A 19,256-nucleotide genomic window follows, 5' to 3' on the forward strand; every position below is an offset into this window, starting at 1 on the left:
TGTGTGTGCATGTGTGTGCGGGTGCGTGTGTGTGCATGTGTGAGAGTGTGTGTGAGTGCATGTGTGTGCATGTGTATGACAGTGTGTGTGTGTGTGTGGGTGCATGTGTGTGCATGTGCATGCTCACGTGCTTTCCTCAACTCTGAGCATCTTGTTCAGAGCTCAACTCCAGCCCCTGGCCCAGGCCCTGCACAGAGTGATCCTCAATGAGTGCTGCCTGCCTCCCGCCTCCCATGGCCTGTCCTGGTTGTGTCATAACTTCGGGCTGCTTCCTCCTCCTCTCTGTTCGTTCTCCCATCTCTCCACGTGGATGCTGCTGGAATTCCAAGGGAGGCATTGGAGGGCTCTGGCTGCATCTGAGTGATGGCTCAGATACCCACATGAGGCCTGTTGTGGCCGCTGAGCCCAACGGCCTGAGACGCCTATCTGCCGTGGGGTTTATCTTTGGTGTTTGCTTTCACTGCTTTCAGGCTTCACTGGCGGTGGCTTTCACGTCTGACTCTGCTGCAGGCTCTTCGAGGTCTCATCTTCCTTGCAGGGGGGCAGTGGCCACAGGGAGAGAGAAGAACAAGGAAGTGGGTGGGGGAGGGCAGGGTGCTTCCACTGCCTCTCTAGGAGGAATCCAGCCCCCTTCCTCCCTGGGAGGCCGGCCTGAAGGTGAATCCAACTTCGGTCCTGGCAGCCCCTTGCCTGACAGCAGCCTCGGTGGTCCTAAATGAGTGGCACAGTGCAGGGATGGACACCAGGTCCTTAGGGTATACCCCACCTCTGGGGTCACTACGGCACCCAGGGATGTCTGGGCTCCACCTTGGCTTTAGGATCAAGGCCACGGGGAGACATAACAGCTTGCCCGAGGAAGCTCTGGTCAGCAGAGCTGGGTGGCACTGGCTGGAACTGCCACCATGGTAAGAGATGTCCTTCCTGGTGCCAAGCCAGGCCACCCCCTCACCAGTTCACACTCTTTCCCAAGATGGCATCGAACCCTGCCCTAGCCCTGGCTTCCACTGAGCTGTCTTGTCCTTTCTTATCTTGCAGGAGTCCTGCGTCTGCTCTTCTCTGCACTCAGCCACCTTGGCTCGGAAGGAAGCTGCTGGGGACCAGCCTGCTGCAACCCACCTCAGAATCTCTTCAGGACCCCAGCTGCCCCAACCCTAAAATGGGAAGAGAGATAAAAATCTGGGACTCTGGCCAGGTGCGGTGGCTCACGCCTGTAATCCCAGCACTTTGGGAGGCCGAGGTGGGTGGATCATTTGAGGTCAGGAGTTTGAGACCAGCCTGGCCAACACGGTGAAATCCTGTCTCTACTAAAAATACAAAAAGTAGGCCGGGCGCGGTGGCTCAAGCCTGTAATCCCAGCACTTTGGGAGGCCGAGACGGGCGGATCACGAGGTCAGGAGATCGAGACCATCCTGGCTAACACGGTGAAACCCCGTCTCTACTAAAAATACAAAAAACTAGCCAGGCGAGGTGGCGGGCGCCTGTAGTCCCAGCTACTCTGGAGGCTGAGGCAGGAGAATGGCGTAAACCCGGGAGGCAGAGCTTGCAGTGAGCTGAGATCCGGCCACAGCACTCCAGCCCGGGCGACAGAGCAAGACTCCGTCTCAAAAAAAAAAAAAAAAAAAAAAAAAAATACAAAAAGTAGCCTGGCGCGGTGGCGCACATTTGTAATCCAGCTACTCGGGAGGCTGAGGCACGAGAATTGCTTGAACCTGGGGGTTGGAGGTTGCAGTGAGCTGAGATCGTGCCACTGCACTCCAGTCTGGGTGACAGAGCAAGATTCTGTCTCCAAAAATAAGGAAACAAAAAAATCTGGGACTCGCAGTCAAGAGGTCTGGCTGAGGGATTATGATGAGGACCAGGCGAGGGCAGGGAGCCCGTCTGCCTTGTTTGCTGCTTAGCTCGGGGCAAACGCTCAATCCAGTGTGTTGAGAAGTCGTAGGTGGAACACCAGGCTTAGGGTCCCCTCCAAATGCCCCTATGGAGCTCACTACCAGCACAGGCAAACCATCTCCTGGAGGAACAAAGAGAGACGCCAGGTGGCTTTTTAAATCTCTTTATTTACAGCCCAAGAGCACATGCAACATGACATCATGGGACTACAAGGGTGTGGCACCTCCCCCTCCCCCTGCCGCTCCCGAACTTTAAAGAGGAACTACAGCACCCTAGGAAATTGCCTAAGAGTCAGAAAACCCTACACTGAGGGTCCCAGGCCGAGGTGCTCCATTCATTTACCCCAAAAATAAAGACCAGTTGCAGCCCAGGAGGCTGGGCCTCAGAGCCTGGGAGTTTGTTATTGCTGGTAATTAGCTAGGCAGACCAGGTGTCAGATTTGCCAGCTCACACCTGAATACAAATACCCCGAATTATCCGAATGTCCCTGACCACTCCACATTTCTGTTTTCCCTGTCGCATCCTAGACTTGTGATTCTCAAACTTGATCGTGCCCAAGAATGACTTGGAGAACTTGTGAGAAGCCAAATGGCTGGGCCCCATCCCCAGAGATTCTGGGTCAGTAGGCGTGGGGTCGTGGGGCCCAAGATTCTGCATTTCTTTTTGTTTTTTGTCGTTTTTTGAGACAGGGTCCCACTCTATTGCCCAAGCTGGAGTGCAGTGACGCGATCATGGCTCACTGTAGCCTCAACCTCTTGGGCTTAAGCGATCCTCCCACCTCAGCCTGGAGATAGCTGGGACTACAGGTGTGCACCACCGTGCCCAGATAATTTTGTTACTTTTTGCAGAGATGAGGTCTCCCTATGTTGCCCAGGCTAAGATTCTGCATTTCTACCAAGCTCCTAGGTACTGTTGCCGGCCCGGGACCATAATCTGAGTGTCTAAGGTCTAGAAAGCCTTTTGTACCCAGAAGTGACCCGGCCATGGATCCTGTATCAGACCACTTGTTCTGACTTAGAATTCAGAAAATACACTCCCTGCAATATAAACCCCTGGTTCCGCAAACCGCCCTTCCCAGGAAAGGTGACCTTCCCTGCCGACCTCCTCCCCAGGAAACACACACAGTCACCATTGCCTGTGAGAGTGAAGACTATCACAGAGGTGACAGGGCTCAGTCCAACCCCAAGAAACCCCCAGTGAGGAGCCACAATGGTTTGCTTCTCTGGCCTCTCCACTGTCTGTCCCAGCACCATTTTCCTGGCTGTTCTGTTGTTTTATAAACCTTGTCTCTCCAGCTGCAGAGTGAACCCCACTGCAGGGGCCATGCACCCACCACCTCAATGTTAGGTTTTGTTGAGTGGGTTGAATGTGGCTTAAAATAAGGACCCACCTCCAGCAGCTCAGTGGCAGAAGGGGTTGTGGCTTTAGGATTTACTCTGTGGTTTGGTCACTCCTCAAGGGGCTGTGAAGCTGTCATTTTCCACAAGCCTTGGTCCTCATGTCATTGCATGCTCAGCCTATTCCCAGCAGGCATGCAAACCACTCTTGGTGTCTCCAGACAAACTCTGGAATGGCAGCCCTGTGGGAACAGCAGGTATTCCTGGGATCCACGGTGAGACTCCAGCTGGAGGAGTGCAGGAGGGCTCAGGCCACAGGCCCAGCAGCTACTGGTTGCCACATGGCCTCCTGCTCAGCTCCCCCACTCCACCCAGGGTATCTTTTTAGACTCCTGCACCTATCTTATTGCAAAGTCACTTACTCCTCCAGCCCTGCCTCAGTGCCTGGAATCTGTACATGCTGCAAAGGGCTGAGGCCAGAACAGTTTTCCAAACCTCTTTGACCACGGAAACCGTGCCCTGCCCCTTTCTAATGGAGCACCTTATGGTCCCAGTGTTCTATGGAACACATTTTGGGGAAGGAGCTTGAACAGTGACTTAGAAATGATCTCAGAGTATGTGATGGGTCATTGTCAAAGAACTGAACATCTCCTAAAACTCTCCTAGAATAATGAATTAGCTAACACTGGAGGTTTATTAGATGGTAGGCACTGTTCTAAACACCTTATAAGAATTCTGCATTCATTGCCGGGCACGGTGGCTCAAGCCTGTAATCCCAGCACTTTGGGAGGCCGAGATGGGCGGATCACGAGGTCAGGAGATCGAGACCATCCTGGCTAACCCGGTGAAACCCCATCTCTACTAAAAAATACAAAAAACTAGCCGGGCGAGGTGGTGGGCGCCTGTAGTCCCAGCTACTCGGGAGGCTGAGGCAGGAGAATGGCGTAAACCCAGGAGGCGGAGCTTGCAGTGAGCTGAGATCCGGCCACTGCACTCCAGCCTGGGTGACAGAGCGAGACTCCGTCTCCAAAAAAAAAAAAAGAATTCTACATTCACAGGCCAGGCACGCTGGCTCACGCCTGTAATCCCAGTGCTTTGGGAGGCTGAGACGGGTGGATCACCTGAGGTCAGGAGTTTGAGACCCGCCTGGCCAACATGGTGAAACCCCATCTCTCCTAAAAATACAAAAATTAACCGGGCATGGTGGTGCTTGCCTGCAATCCCAGGTACTTGAGAGGTTGAGGCAGGAGAATCACTTGTACCTGGGAGGCAGAGGTCGCAGTGAGCTGAGATTGCGCCACTGCACTCCAGCCTGGGCAACAAGAGTGAAACTCTGTCGCAAAAGAAAAAAAAAAAAACAAAACAAAGTATGCATTCACTACTCACAACAACCCTATGAAGGGAGAGTTATCCCCATTTTACAGATGAAAAAAATCAAGGCACAGAGACCTTAAGAAACTTTCCTAAGGTTGCCAAGGTGGTGAGAGGTGGAATAGGTGGATTTATCACCAGCTGCACTGCTACAGATGGAAGGGGAGAGTGGAGGCTCTCAGCCCCAGCTGTATCTGGAGTTACCTGGGGGAAAAGCTATGAAGCCCAGACCAAACAAAGCAGAAGCTTTTGTGGGTGGGTCCCAGGCCTTTTAATGTTCCCAGATTATTCCAACGTGCAGCCAAGGTTGAGAGCGAGCAGGCTTGAGCAGGGGTTGGCAAACCGTGGCCCTCAGGCCAAATCTGTCCCACTGCCTGTTTTTGTGTAGTTGGCCCGCTAAGAGCAGTTTTTGCACTTTTAAATGGTTTTAGAAAATTAAACTAGGCCGGGCGCGGTGGCTCAAGCCTGTAATCCCAGCACTTTGGGAGGCCGAGACGGGCGGATCACGAGGTCAGGAGATCGAGACCATCCTGGCTAATACGGTGAAACCCCGTCTCTACTGAAAAATACAAAAAACTAGCCGGGCGACGAGGTGGGCGCCTGTAGTTCCAGCTACTCGGGAGGCTGAGGCAGGAGAATGGCGTAAACCCGGGAGGCGGAGCTTGCAGTGAGCTGAGATCCGGCCACTGCACTCCAGCCTGGGTGGCAGAGCAAGACTCCGTCTCAAAAAAAAAAAAAAAAAAAAATTAAACTAATAATATTTTGTGGCCAGGTGTGGTGGCTCACACCTGTAATCCCAGCATTTTGGGAGGCTGAGGCGGGCAGATCACCTGAGGTCAGGAGTTCAAGACCAGCCTGGCCAACATGGTAAAATCCCATCTCTACTAAAAATACAAAAATTAACCAGGTGTGGTGGCGCATGCCTGTAATCACAGCTACTTGGGAGGCTGAGGCAGGCAAATTGTTTGAACCTGGGACGCAGAGGTTGCAGTGAGCCGAGATTGAGCCACTATATTCTAGCCTGGGCAGCAGAGCAAAACTCCATCTCCAAAAAAAAAAAAAGAAAAAAAGAAAGAGAATAATATTTTGTGACATGTGAAAATTATATGGAATTCACATGTGTCCATAAATAGGTTTTCTGGAGCATAGCCATGGATTCATTTACACACTGTCTGTGGCTGCTTCAAGTTATGGCAGAGCTAAGTAGCTGGTGGAGATCGGATGGCTTGCAAAGCCTAAAATATTTATTTGGTCCTTCACAGTAAAAGTGTTCTAAATCCTGCATTAGAGGAAATTGGCTTCTGTATGAACAAAATAAATTTAAGACAGACCCAAGGAAGAACTTCCTGGCAGAGAGGTTGGTTAGACACTTGACAGGGCTTTGGGATTCCCAGTCTGGAGTTAAAAGGGTTCCATCCACCCATTCCTCTTTGGAAATATCAAATAGAGATAGCTAGGGCAAAGAGATGGGCCTTGAATTTCCAACCATGGAACTGCCCTGGCAACCAGTGACAGTTCTGTGGGCCTTTTAGCTTTGTCCTGACCCTCTGTGTTCTCCATGGCTGATGTTCTAGGACCATCTAACAGCTGTCCCCTAGCCATAGTCATGCTGGGCTTTCTTCCTGCGGTCGGTACTCCTTAGGGTTCTAGCCCCACAGAGCCAGCACGGTCCCAAGTCACCACTTAATGTGAGGCACACACAGCATGTGGGTTGTCTGGTCTCAAGTACGAAGCTGCTGGCAGATCTGTCCTTTTAATTTTTTAAGTGTTTTGTATTTTTGGAGTCTCACTCTGTCACCCAGACTGGAGTGCAATGGTGTGATCTTGGCTCACCACAACCTCCACCTCCTGGGTTCAAGTGATTCTCCTGCCTCAGCCTCCTGAGTAGCTGGGATTACAGGCACCTGCTACCATGCCTGGCTAATTTTTGTATTTTTAGTAGAGATAGAGTTTCACCATGTTGGTCAGGCTGGTCTTGAACTCCTGACCTCAAGTGATCTGCCTACCTGGGCCTCCCAGAGTGCTGGGATTTCAGGCATGAGCCCTCGTGCCCGGCCTTAATTTTTGTATTTTTGGTAGAGACAGGGTTTTGCCACGTTGGCCAGGCTGATCTTGAACTCCTGACCTCAACTGGTCCGCCCACCTCGGCCTCCCAAAGTGCTGGGATTACAGGCATGAGCCATTGTGCCCAGCCATATCTGCCTTTCAGCTAGCCTGCTTTGATCTCCCAGTTCCCCTGCCCTCTCTGCTCCCTCCCCACAAGGTTTCCATGCCCATCAAACTTGGATAGGGAGAGAACAAGCATATTTAGTTTCTTCTAGATCTGCCTGCTTTCCTTGGTGCCTGACCCCTGACCCCCACTGATTTCCCCAGCGTAGTAAACATCTCTGGCATCTTATGGGCGTGATCCAGGCCAGTGAGGAATTTGGCCAGGAAGGTCTTTTGTCATTTGCAACCTGGTTCGCCCTGGAACAGAGGGTTGGCCAGGAGTGAGATGCCAAGTGGGGAGATTTAAATGGTTTTCCTGAAGTGAGCCCTGAAGCCAGATCTGGTTGGACAGATGTTCTGGGTGGGGATTGAGAGTCTGGCCTGTTAGGGGCAGTTAGCTTCAGACAGCACCTCAATTTCAGGGGAGCCTCAACTTCCCAGTGGGCTCTGCTGCAAAAATGTGGGGTGGGGTCCAGGGATGGTTTTGTGGTTCTGGAAATCACTAAACAGTATGCAAAGTGGGTAAATGTGGGCAATATGTGTGGGGTTTCTTTTGAGTCCATGCTTGCATCAGAACCCCTGGGGTGGAAGCTCTCCAGAAAACTGTAAAGTGCCTGTCCAGGACTGGATGAGCAGGACCATAGGGACATAAAGGCCAACATGATTCTTTTCTCCAAACACTTCCTATCCCAGGATATCAGCTACCAGACCACAAGGATCAACCTGCCCAACTGATTCCTGCAAGCAAGTATGTGCTTAAGTTGTATTTTGTTTTGTTTTTAAACATGATACATCTTTGTCCAGGGAAGGCAGAGAACAGTCAAACTATTTCAGCCACAGAGAAAGGGACTAGCAGGGTGTGAGCCTCTCTTGCCAAAAGCCTTGGAGGATCTGGAAGAAATTCTTGGTTGTGGAGTCGCAAGAACGTGGGCCTTGGACTGGACAGCCTTGGCCCAGGTTCAGGTCCTTGCTCTGCCATGTACTTCCCAGGACCTCTCAGTGGGGTCCCTGGGCCAGCAGCATCGCATTCCCTGGGAGCTTGTTAGAGTACAGAGCCCAGTGAGTCGGATGTGCTGTGTTTTTTTTGAGATGGAGTTTCACTCTTGTCCCCCAAGCTGGAGTGCAGTGGCACGATCTCTGCTCACTGCAACCTCTGCCTCCCAAGTTCAAGCGATTCTGGTGCCTCAGCCTCCAAGTAGCTGGGATGATAGGCTTGTGCCACCGCGCCTGGCCTAACTTTTGTATTTTAAATAGAGACAGAGTTTCCCCATGTTGGCCTGGTTGGTCTGGAACTCCTGACCTCAGGTGATCCACTTGCCTTGGCCTCCCAAAGTGCTGGGATTACAAGCGTGAGCCGCCGCGCCCAGCCAGATGTACATTTTTAACTGGACCTCCAGGTGACTCTTAGCATGTTCAGGTTTGAGGAGCATTGACCCTGGCAAGTCAGGTTAAAAACTCCAGCGTGCCTCAGGGTCCTCAACCTGTCACATGGTGATAATGCCTACTTGAAAAGGTCGTTGTGATAATTCAGTGAGATAATGTATTCCAGCACTTAGCACAGTGCCTGGTATCCATATTCATCTCCTGCCGGTGGACTTTCTTTCGGGAAGTTTACATTTCTTTTCCACTCTCAAAAACGCCTCTTGGTTTTGAACTTGAAGCTGTTGCAGTGCTGGAGTCGGACAGTAGAGGGCACTCTCGGCATTGCCATCGCGGAGAGCAAGACACGCGGGATGGAGGCTGCGTGGGACAGGGCTGTGGGTGTGCAGGTACTGCGGACCGGCTCCTGGGGACCCACCCAGCTCATTCGTCGAGCGGCTCCCCTCCTGGGGTCGAGTGTACTGGGCCTGAGCCTGCAGCCTCAGCCATCTGTTCCCCCACTTGATCTCCCACTGCTAGTTATAGACAAATCGCCCGGCTTGTGCAAACCTCCCGGGCTCAGTCCCCAGTCTCGCGGGGCCGCTAGACGTTGATGAAGGATCCCTGGTCGCCGTTGGCCGTCTCGGGCTCCACGCAGCGCCCTTTCCTCCGTGTAACCCTGCGGTTCCGGTGGAATTTGGCATAGCAGCGCAGCCCTGGGCGGGGGGAGGCAAGGGGGTCAGAGGCGCGAAGGGCAGGTGCCCTCCCCTTCTTTCCCCTGCACGCTGGGGCCCGGCCAGCTCTCTCCTGCCTTCTTAATTCTGCCCGGCAACCCAGCCTCCTCACTGCAGCCCCAATGAGCTTAAAAGACACGAATCCGGGCGGGGCGCGGTGGCTCACGCCTGTAATCCCAGCACTTTGGAGGCCGAGGCGGGTGGATCACGAGGTCAGGAGACCGAGACCATCCTGGCAAACATGGTGAAACCCAGTCTCTACTAAAAATACAAAAAAATTTGCTGGGCATGGTGGCGGGTGCCTGTAGTCCCAGCTACTTGGGAGGCTGAGGCAGGAGAATGGTGTGAACCCGGGAGGCGAAGCTTGCAGTGAGCTGAGATTGCGCCACTGCACTCCAGCCTGGGCAACAGAGCAAGACTCCTTCTCAAAAAAAAAAAAAAAAAAAGACACAAACCCGGGACCGGGGGGGAGGGGGAGAGAATGAACACGGAAGGAGCACAGAGAAGATTCAGAGCGGTAAAAATATTCTGTGTAGGCCGGGCGCGGTGGCTCAAGCCTGTAATCCCAGCACTTTGGGAGGCCGAGACGGGCGGATCACGAGGTCAGGAGATCGAGACCATCCTGGCTAACACGGCGAAACCCCGTCTCTACTAAAAATGCAAAAAAAAAAAAAACTAGCCGGGCGAGGTGGTGGGCGCCTGTAGTCCCAGCTACTCCGGAGGCTGAGGCAGGAGAATGGCGTAAACCCGGGAGGCGGAGCCTGCAGTGAGCTGAGATCCGGCCACTGCACTCCAGCCCCGGCGACAGAGCAAGACTCCGTCTCAAAAAAAAAAAAAAAAAAAAATTCTGTGTAACACGTAATGGTGAGATATGGCATGCATTTGTCCAAACCCATAGAATGAACTGCACAGTGAACTATAACTTACACTATGACTTCAGTTCGTAATAATAATACATCATTATTGGTTAGTCAAGCAACAAATGTACTATGAGAGCCCGGGCACTGTGGCTCACGCCTACAATCCCAGCGCTTTGGAAGGCCGAGGAAGGCGGATCACTTGAAGTCAGGAGTTTGAGACCCGCCTGGCCAACATGGTGAAACCCCGTCTCTACTAAAAAAAATACAAAAACTACCCAGGCGTGGTGGTGGGTGCCTTTAATCCCAGCTACTTGGGAGGCTGAGGCAGGAGAATCACTTGGACCCTTGAGGCAGAGGTTGCAGTGAGCCAAGATCATGCCACTGCACTCCAGCCAGGGCAACAGAACGAGACTCTATCTCAAAAAACAAACAAACAAACAAATGTACCACATGATTGCAAGATGTTATTAATAAGAGAAACTGCATGCAGGGACAAAGAAGGTATACGAGAACCACATTCTGTGCAATTTTTCTAGAAAACTGCTCTAAAAATAAAGTCCACAGGGTACGGTGGCTCACACCCATAATCCCAGCACTTTGAGAGGCTGAGGTGGGAGGACTGCTTGAGCCCAGTAGTTCCAGACCAGCCTAAGCGACATAGGGAGACCCTATCTCTACAAAAAATGTAAAAATTAGCCAGGCATTGTGGCATACACCTGTAGTCCCAACTACAGGAGGGGCTAACGTGGGAGGATCCCTTGAGCCCAGGAGTTCCAGATTGCAGTGAGCCTTGATTGCGCCACTGTACTTCAGCCTCAGCAACACAGTGAGACTCTGTCTCAAAAAAATAAATAAATAAATAAAATACACAGATAAATTCAATTAAAAAGTCTATAATCTTGAAAATTGAAAAGGAAAAACTTTGTTAATTTTTTTTAAGTGGCTCAAATTCTGCCCTTCCCTGTAAAACATCCTATGGCTCTCCTTTTTTTTTTTTTTTTTTTTTGAGATGAAGTTTTGTTTTTGTCGCCCAGGCTGGAGTGCAGTAATAATCCCTAGCTGGGATTACAGGCATGCACCACCACACTCCGTTAATTCTGGCATTTTTTTAGTAGAGATGGGGTTTCACCATGTTGGCCAGGCTGGTCTTGAACTCCTGGCCTCAAGTGATCTGCCCGCCTTGGCCTCCCAAAGTGATGGGATTACAGGCATGAGCCACTGTGCCAGGCCTCCATTTCTTTTTTATTTTTTTCTGTATTTCTTTCTTTTTCTTTTCTTCCTTTCTTTTTTTTTTTCTTTTTCTTTTTCTTTTTCTTTTCTTTTCTTTTTTCTTTTTTTGAGACAGGGTCTTGCTCTGTTGCCTGGACTGGAGTGCAGTAGTAAGATCTCGGCTCACTGCAACCTCTGCCTCCTGGGCTCAAGTGATCCTCCCTGCTTCAGCCTCCCAAGAAGCTGGTACTACGGGTGTGTGCCACTACACCCGGCTAATTTTTTCTTTTTTTGTATTTTTGATAGAGACAGTGTCTCTCTACCTTGCCAAGGCTGGTCTCCAACTCCTGGGCTCAAGGATCCGCCTTCCCTGACCTCCCAAAATGCTGGGATTACAGGCATGAACCACCCCGCCTGGCCTTCAATGCCCACTTCTGTTTACACTTTCTCTTTTTTTTTTTTGAGACGGGGTCTCTCTCTGTCGCCCAGGCTGGGGTGCAGAGGCGTGATCCCAGCTCACTGCAACCTCCGCCTCCCAATTTCAAGAGATTCTCCTGCCTCAACCTCCTGAGTAGCTGGAATTACAGGTGCGTGTCACCACACCGGGCTAATTTTTGTATATTTAGTAGAGACGGGGTTTTGCCATGTTGGTCAGGCCGGTCTCAAACTCCTGACCTCATGATCTGCCTGCCTCAGCCTCCCAAAGTGCTGGGATTACAGGCATGAACCACCCCCCAGCCTCCAATGCCCACTTCTGTCTACCCTTTCTAAAACAACTGCAGGACTCATTATCATATTATTACCTTTATAGCCCTTATTACTTACTTTTTTTTCTTTTTTCTTTTTGAGACAGAGTCTCACTCAGACCCAGGCTGGAGTGCAATGGCACGATCTCTGCTCACTGCAATCTCCACCTCCTGGGTTCAAGCGATTCTCATGCCTCAGCCTCCTGAGTAGCTGGAATTACAGGCAAGTGCCAGCATGCCTGTCTAATTTTTGCATTTTTAGTAGAGACAGGGTTTCACCACGTTGGCCAGGCTAGTCTCCAACTCCTGACCTCAAGTGATCCTCTTGCCTTGGCCTCCCAAAGTGCTAGGATTACAGGCATGAGCCACCATGCTTGGCCATAGCCCTTATTATTTTCTAAAGACATCCTTTGTGTGTATTTCATTGTTGTCTGCTCATATCACTAGATTGCAATTCATGGGCACAGAACTTGCTGGTTCTTTTCACTACTGAACCCCCCAGTGTCCAGAACAATGTCTGATACACAGTAGGTGCTCCATAAATATTTAACTGATTAGATGAGTGAATCATCAGAACTACATAGCTTTATTGCCAAGGTGGGAGGATCCCTTGAGCTCGGGATTTAAAGCTACAGTGAGCTGGGATTGTGCCACTGCACTCCAGCCTGGGTGACAGAGCGAAACCCTGTCTCAAAAAAATAATTAAATTAAATGTAAAAGTCTACAATTTTAAAAATTGGGAAGAAAACGATTTATTAGCCGGGCGCGGTGGCTCAAGCCTGTAACCCTAGCACTTTGGGAGGCCGAGACGGGCGGATCACGAGGTCAGGAGATCGAGACCATCCTGGCTAACATGATGAAAACCTGTTTCTACTAAAAATACAGAAAATTAGCTGGGCATGGTGGCGGGCACCTGTACTCCCAGCTACTCGGGAGGCTGAGGCAGGAGAATGGCGTGAACCCGGGAGGCGGAGCTTGCAGTGAGCTGAGATCCGGCCACAGCACTCCAGCCCGGGCGACAGAGCAAGACTCCGTCTCAAAAAAAAAAAAAAAAAAAGAAAAAGATTTATTATTATCATTTTTAAGACAGGGTTTTGCTCCGTTATCCAGGCTGGAGTGCAGTGGCATGATCATGGGAGATAATCTCTGAGGCTAATGTGAACAGAACAGGACACGTATCTCAGGTCTACAATTTCCCCATCCAGGAGATGTGAATGCTGATTGGATATTGGATGGAACGGATTAATTATCATTCATTTTTGGCATTTTGTTTTTAAAAGAGTACTTGTCTTTCAGAGGTACACACTAAAATATTCACGGATGAAATACCTGTAAGCTCCCAGGAGTTGTTTAGAAATCATGTCGGAATAAGGAAAGCGTGTGAGAAATGACAGACACAGATTGGCCACGAGTTGGCATGTACTGAAGCAGAGTGAAGAGAAATGGGCATTCATTAGACTATTCTGACTACTTTAGTATATATTTGAAACTTTGCAGAATAAAAAATTGAAACTGGGCCGGGCGCGGTGGCTCAAGCCTGTAATCCCAGCCCTTTGGGAGGCCGAGGCGGGCAGATCATGAGGTCAGGAGATCGAGACCATCCTGGCTAACACAGTGAAACTCCGTCTCTACCAAAAATACAAAAAAAATAAAAAATAAAAACAACACAAAACAGCCGGGCGTGGTGGCGGGCGCCTGTAGTCCCAGCTACTCGGGAGGCTGAGGCAGGAGAATGACGTGAACCCAGGAGGTGGAGCTTGCAGTGAGTCGAGATCGTACCACTGTACTCCAGCCTGGGCGACAGAGCAAGACTCCGTCTCAAAAAGAAAAAAAATTGAAACTGGCTAGGTGTGGTGACTCCTGACTGTAATCCCAGAACTTTGGGAGGCCAAGGCAGGTGGATCACTTGAGGTCAGGAGTTTGAGACTAGCCTGGGGAACATGGCAAAACCCAGCCTCTACCAGAAATACAAAAATTATCTGGGCTGGTGGCAGGGGCCTGTAGAGCTACCTGCGGGGCTGAGATGGGAGGATCACCTAAGCCTGGAAGGCAGAGGTTGCAGTGAGCCAAAACTGCACCGCTGTACTCCAGCCTGGGTGACAGAGTAAAACCCTATCTCAAAAACAAAACAAAACAAAAAAACCCTGAAACTACTTCCCCCACTTTCCTGGCTGTGTAAGTTTGGGCATCATTAAGCTTTCGGTGCCACATTTTGCTTATTTGTGTAGTGGGGATCATCTAGCCCCTTTCTACCGGTGGTCATGGGGATTTCAGTAGAAAAGTGCTCAGCACAGAGCCCAGCACACGTAGGCGAGATGGGGGCACAGAGGAGTTAAAGAGGCAGCTGGCCAAGTGCATCCTTCCCTGGGACATGCTGGGAAACCCACCCCCACCCCATTATCACACTTCAGTGCCTCCCCTGGGATAGAATTTTGGTGTGAAAGCGGCAGCCTTCTGAGGCTGGATCTAATTTAAAGAGATGTGCTCCTGTCTCCTCCTTTCTCCCTCCTCCAGATAGTGGGAGATTGCACCAGCTTGTATTTCAAAAGTTGAGAAAAGCAAATCTGAGAAACGATGCCAAGAATCGGGACTAAATGAGTTCACAGATTGGGAAGGCACTGATAAAGCTGTTCTTGCTCACGTCTTCGGCTCCCGAGGGATTCTCCCACCTACTCCCCCGCCGCAGGCCCCTGATCCACCCTCTGCCGGGAAAGCTTGTCCCCCACTCAGTGCAGAACCAGCTTCAAGAAAGGGAGGCTTTGTGGTTCTCAGAGCACGGGGAGCCCCCTGCAAAGGAGTCTGGACCCACCTTCCACACACATGCAGTCATCGAAGCATTTGTTGTTGAGGCCTCGGTTGTGGGGTGTGCAGAGATGCTCCCGCAGGTCGCAGCAAGTCCCTGCCAACATAGAGAGCACGCGCAGTCAGCCGCCCCGAGCCGCCCCTCCCCACAGTCCTGCACTCCGTCCTACTGGACAAGAGATCCGTCATCTCTGTGGCAGGCCGTACCCTGGCGGGGTGGGCCATCTGGTGTGCCAGGCTCCTGGGTGGAACCGCAGACAGATGTCATGGCCGAGGCCCCCAACGGTCGGCGGCAGAGACCCCAGCTGCCTCAGATAGGCCACTGACTGATCACGGGAAGAACGAAGGTGGTGTGAGGTCTCCTCCCAGAGAGACCAGAACAGCTGGGGGCTGCCAGGTGTGGAGTCAGCTCAGAACTGGGAGGGACCTCAGGATCCCCAACACCAACGTCCTCTTTTGACAGATGGGGAAACTGAAGCCCTGGGCACCTGCCACGGAGCCAGCTCCCAGAGCGACCGTCCAGTCGGCCCAAACACGGGCCTTTTCTTTGTGCTCAGGGTGAAAACAATGGTTTGGGAATGAAGCAGCCTGTCAGGGAGCTGGTGGTCTGCCTTATACGATGCTAATTGCTGGTTTAGTTGCTGTTCTGTGGCATATTCTGGTCATCGATCTAACAATCGTCATGCCGTGGAGGTGTGCCACTGGGATCTCTCCTGGGGAAAGCGCTTGCTGGCGGCCTCCAGATGGTATAACTTCAGGGCCACCTCCGCCCATGGCAGGCTGTTCTCAGCAGCCCCTGCCAATGACTGGCATGGGGGTTCTGGGGCCCAGCCATTTCTCCTCAGCACGCGCCTTGTTTAACAGGCCACCTCTGCACTGGAATGCCTCCCAAAGTGCTGGGATTACAGCATGATGTCTGCAGCTTCCCCCGTCCAATCCAGCTTCCTCCCCCTCTCATCATTCACAAGTGTTTCCCACCCCTAGCCCACCCCTCAAAAAATCTGTGGCACTTTTTGTTTTGTTTTGTTGAGACAGGGTCTTGCTTTGTCACTCAAGCTGGAGTACAGTGGTGTGATCACATCTCGCTGCAGCCTTGACCACCCGAGGCTGCCTTAGCCTCCTGAATAACTGGAACCACAGGCGCACACCACCAAGCCTGGTTGGTTAATTTTTTTTTTTTTTTTTTGAGACAGAGTCTTGCTCTGTCAGAGTGCAGTGGTGCAATCTCAGCTCACTGCAACCTCCGCCTCCCAGGTTCGAGCAATTCTTTGCCTCAGCCTCCTGAGTAGCTGGGCTTACAGGCGCCTGCCACCATGCCCGGCTACTTTTTGTATTTTTAGTAGAGACGGGGTTTCACCATGTTGGCCAGGCTGGTCTTGAACTCCTGACCTTGTGATCCACCCGCCTCGGCCTCCCAAAGTGGTGAGATTACAGGTGTGAGCCATCGTGCCTGGCCAAGCCTGATTAATTTTTAGAATTATGATTATTTTTGGAGATGAAGTCTTCCTGTGTTGGCCAGGCTGGTCCTGAACTCCTGGGCTCACACGATCTTCCCGCCTCGGCCTCCCATAGTGCTGGGATTACAGGTGTGAGCCACTGCGCCAGGCTCTAACTTACCTCTAGTAAGTTAGAGGTAAGTTAACTTCTAACTTCTAACTTAAGTCTAACTTCTAACTTACCTCAGTATCTGCTTCCTGGAGGGCCCAACGGACCCCCAAGGGTCCCAGGGTTTAGGACATTAGTTACAACGCCCAGCTTCTTGTTTTTAGACTGTCTCCATGGGGACAGGCTGCCGAACAGTGAGGATGTCACCCAAAGCATCTCCAGAATGCTCGGCAGTGTTGTGATGGGACAAGGACAGCATTAAGCCCTGCCTGGCGTCAGGAGGAAGAGGGCACGACAGGCTCATCCCGATTCAAGATGCCGTGGGGCTGTGAAGAGGCTTTCCAGCCAGGCCAGGTTGGAGTCACTTCCTAACTGGGTGACCTTGGGCAAGACAGCTTCTCTGGGGCTCAACCACCTGACTTGAAAACTGGGTTGTTGTGAGTAATGTATTTTTTTTTTTTTTGAGATGGAGTTTCCCTCTTGTCGTCCAGGCTGGAGTGCAGTGGCGTGATCCCAGCTCACTGCAACCTCCACCTTCCAGTTTCAAGCAATTGATTCCCCTGCCTCATCCTCCTGAGTAGCTGAGATTACAGGCATGTGCCACCATGCCTGGGTAATTTTTGTATTTTTAGTAGAGATGGGGTTTCGCCATGTTGGCCAGGATGGACTCAAACTCCTGACCTCAGGTGATCCACCCGCCTCGGCCTCCCAGAGTGTTAGGATTACAGGCGTGAGCCACCATGCCTGGCTGTGAGTAATGTATTAAATGAATGAATGTCTGACGGCAACTCTCAGGAAAGTGGCAGCTGTTGTTATTATTTATCATCCATGAAGGGTCAAGGATCCTCAGGTCCTGCACACATGGGAACCCCCACTCCCACCCAGGTTTCCTCCCAGCACCCAGCCTGGTGCCTTGAATGTGGGTGCTGGCTGTCGCCCGGAGAAAAAGGAGGGGGGCGGAAGAGGAAGGAGGACTGAGCCCAGGAGAGAGAGAGGAGGGGGCGGCGTGCGACGGGGTCATGCAGGCTGGTACCTGGCAGGCAGTCTTGGTGATGGTCGCATGGTTCCCCTTCGGCTGGTGATGTTTCGTTACCATCACTGGAGAGTCTACCCCGGTGTTTCTCTGGGGACAAGAAGATCTGTCGTTAGAAGCTGGGGCCCAGCAGAGCAGAGGTTAAGCACAGGGGCTCAGGTGTTGGAGTGCCCATACCACCATCCTACAGTGTGGCTTGGACAAGGCACTATACACCTCTCTCTCCCTGCCTCAGTTTTCTCTTCTCTAAAATGGGATCAACAGTACTATGGACCTAACAGGTATTTTCCCCCAGGGTAACATGAGTGGAAACATGGAAGCGTGTGGCACGTGATGAGCATTTGACAGCATTCTCCATTCCAAGCGGCGTTTCCAGGTTAGGCTCCATGCTCTCCGCCTCTCCCCGCATACCACCTTTGGACATCTGAAGATCAGACCGGGCTCACTGGGGCCCCCACCTCAACAGATGGTGAGGGAGGGCAGGGCGCCCAGGCATGGAAGGTGGTGGAGTAGGTGGGCATACCTTTCTTCTTTGCAGAGGGCCAGCCATCAGGTTTTAAGTCTTCATAATCGGTCCAGTCGAACAAGGCCATGTCCAGCGTGGGCATCACCTCCCCATCAGGCCTGGGCTGTGCCTGCTGGAGACAGTGAAGAGGGAGGGATGTTGGAACCTTCGAATCCATGGAAGCAGGAGTGTGGAGTCCCAAGACCAGAGGGCAAAAAAGAGGCTTCTCAGAGGCTACCTCATCCTCTGCTGGGCAGCCTGGAGTCTTGGCCCGAGGACATAAAGATGGCTGCCGCAGGCTCCTGTTCCAGTGGTCACTAGGTTAATTTCCTCTCTTTGCAGCCATTACTCAGAAGGACCGTGCAGACACACACAGGTGAGTTACCCACCAGGCCCTCTGAGGAGGGGCGGAGACCACCCGCAGGCTGGGAAGGCAATCTTGCTTGCCCAGGGTCTTTAAGCCCATGAGGAGGGAGTTGGGCTCCCTCTCCCATAAATAAAAGCCAAGCCACTCACTGGACGTTCCCATCCCTTCCTCTCTCAGCAGAGGTTACCAGCTCTCCGCGGCACCATTGAGGCCACAACCAGGGCTCAGTCCCACTCACAGCCCAGGTCAGTGGCCCCAGGAATGCAGAGGGCTAGAGGTCATGGCTGTATCTACACGTGGGCCTGTGCGCGCACTAGGACATGGGCAGGAACTGCACCTTCTAGGCTGGGCTGCAGGGGGCCTTGGATGATGACACGGATAACCATGCATTCCTGGGAAACGGTCCGCAGCTTTCATCACAGTCTCAAGGGCATGCAAGACCCCAAAAAAGAGTAAGAAAGATCTGCTGCTAAAAAAGCTTCATTTCTTTTGTATTTTTAGTAGAGACGGGGTTTCACCATGTTGGCCAGGCTGGTCTCGAACTCCTGACCTCAGGTGATCCACCTGCCTCAGTCTCCTAAAGCGCTGGGATTACAGGTGTGAGCCACCCACCGCACCTGGCCTATTTCTTTTTTATGTATTTTTTAATACATATATGTTATTGATCCTTTTAAATAATTTTATTTTGAAAACCTTTCAAAGCCATAGAAGAGGTGCAAGAATGATGCAGTCAGCTCCTATATACCTCTCTTCTAGAATCACCAGTGGGTAGTGTTTTTGCCACATTTGCTCACTTACTTTCTCTCCACATATATATTTTTTTGCCTTGAGACAGGGTCTTACTCTGTTGCCCAGGCTGGAGTACAGTGGTGCAATCATGGTTCACCACAGCTCTGACCTCCTGGGTTCAAGCGATCCTCCCACCTCAGCCTCCCGAGTAGCTGGGACCACAGGCACATGCCTTCATGCCTGGCTAACTTTTAAAAAAAGTTTTAGCTGGGTGCGGTGGCTCAAGCCTGTAATCCTAGCACTTTGGGAGGCCGAGACGGGTGGATCACGAGGTCAGGAGATCGAGACCAACCTGGCTAACACGGTGAAACCCCGTCTCTACTAAAAATAGAAAAACTAGCTGGGCGAGGTGGTGGGTGCCTGTAGTCCCAGCTACTTGGGAGGCTGAGGCAGGAGAATGGCGTAAACCCGGGAGGCGGAGCTTGCAGTGAGATGAGATCC

At 51.7% G+C, this 19,256-nt stretch overlaps 1 protein-coding gene across 1 annotated transcript in view; it reads right to left on the reverse strand.

Annotated features, from left to right (window-relative positions):
- Window positions 1–7,884: 7,884 nt before the first annotated feature.
- The window catches only part of DRAXIN (dorsal inhibitory axon guidance protein), a 29,673-nt gene continuing 18,301 nt past the window's right edge, over window positions 7,885–19,256 (reverse strand). Inside the window, exons 4-7 of the mRNA XM_023191918.1 lie at window positions 17,678–17,792; window positions 17,155–17,244; window positions 14,524–14,613; window positions 7,885–8,881 (exon numbers count right to left, since the gene is read on the reverse strand). Of these exons, the coding sequence (XP_023047686.1) occupies window positions 8,769–8,881; window positions 14,524–14,613; window positions 17,155–17,244; window positions 17,678–17,792 (408 nt within the window). The 3' untranslated portion in view covers window positions 7,885–8,768. The remainder of the gene's footprint in view (window positions 8,882–14,523; window positions 14,614–17,154; window positions 17,245–17,677; window positions 17,793–19,256) is intronic.

The sequence above is a fragment of the Piliocolobus tephrosceles genome, chromosome 1 (genome assembly GCF_002776525.5).
Source record: "Piliocolobus tephrosceles isolate RC106 chromosome 1, ASM277652v3, whole genome shotgun sequence".
In the NCBI taxonomy this organism is placed as follows: domain Eukaryota; kingdom Metazoa; phylum Chordata; class Mammalia; order Primates; family Cercopithecidae; genus Piliocolobus; species Piliocolobus tephrosceles.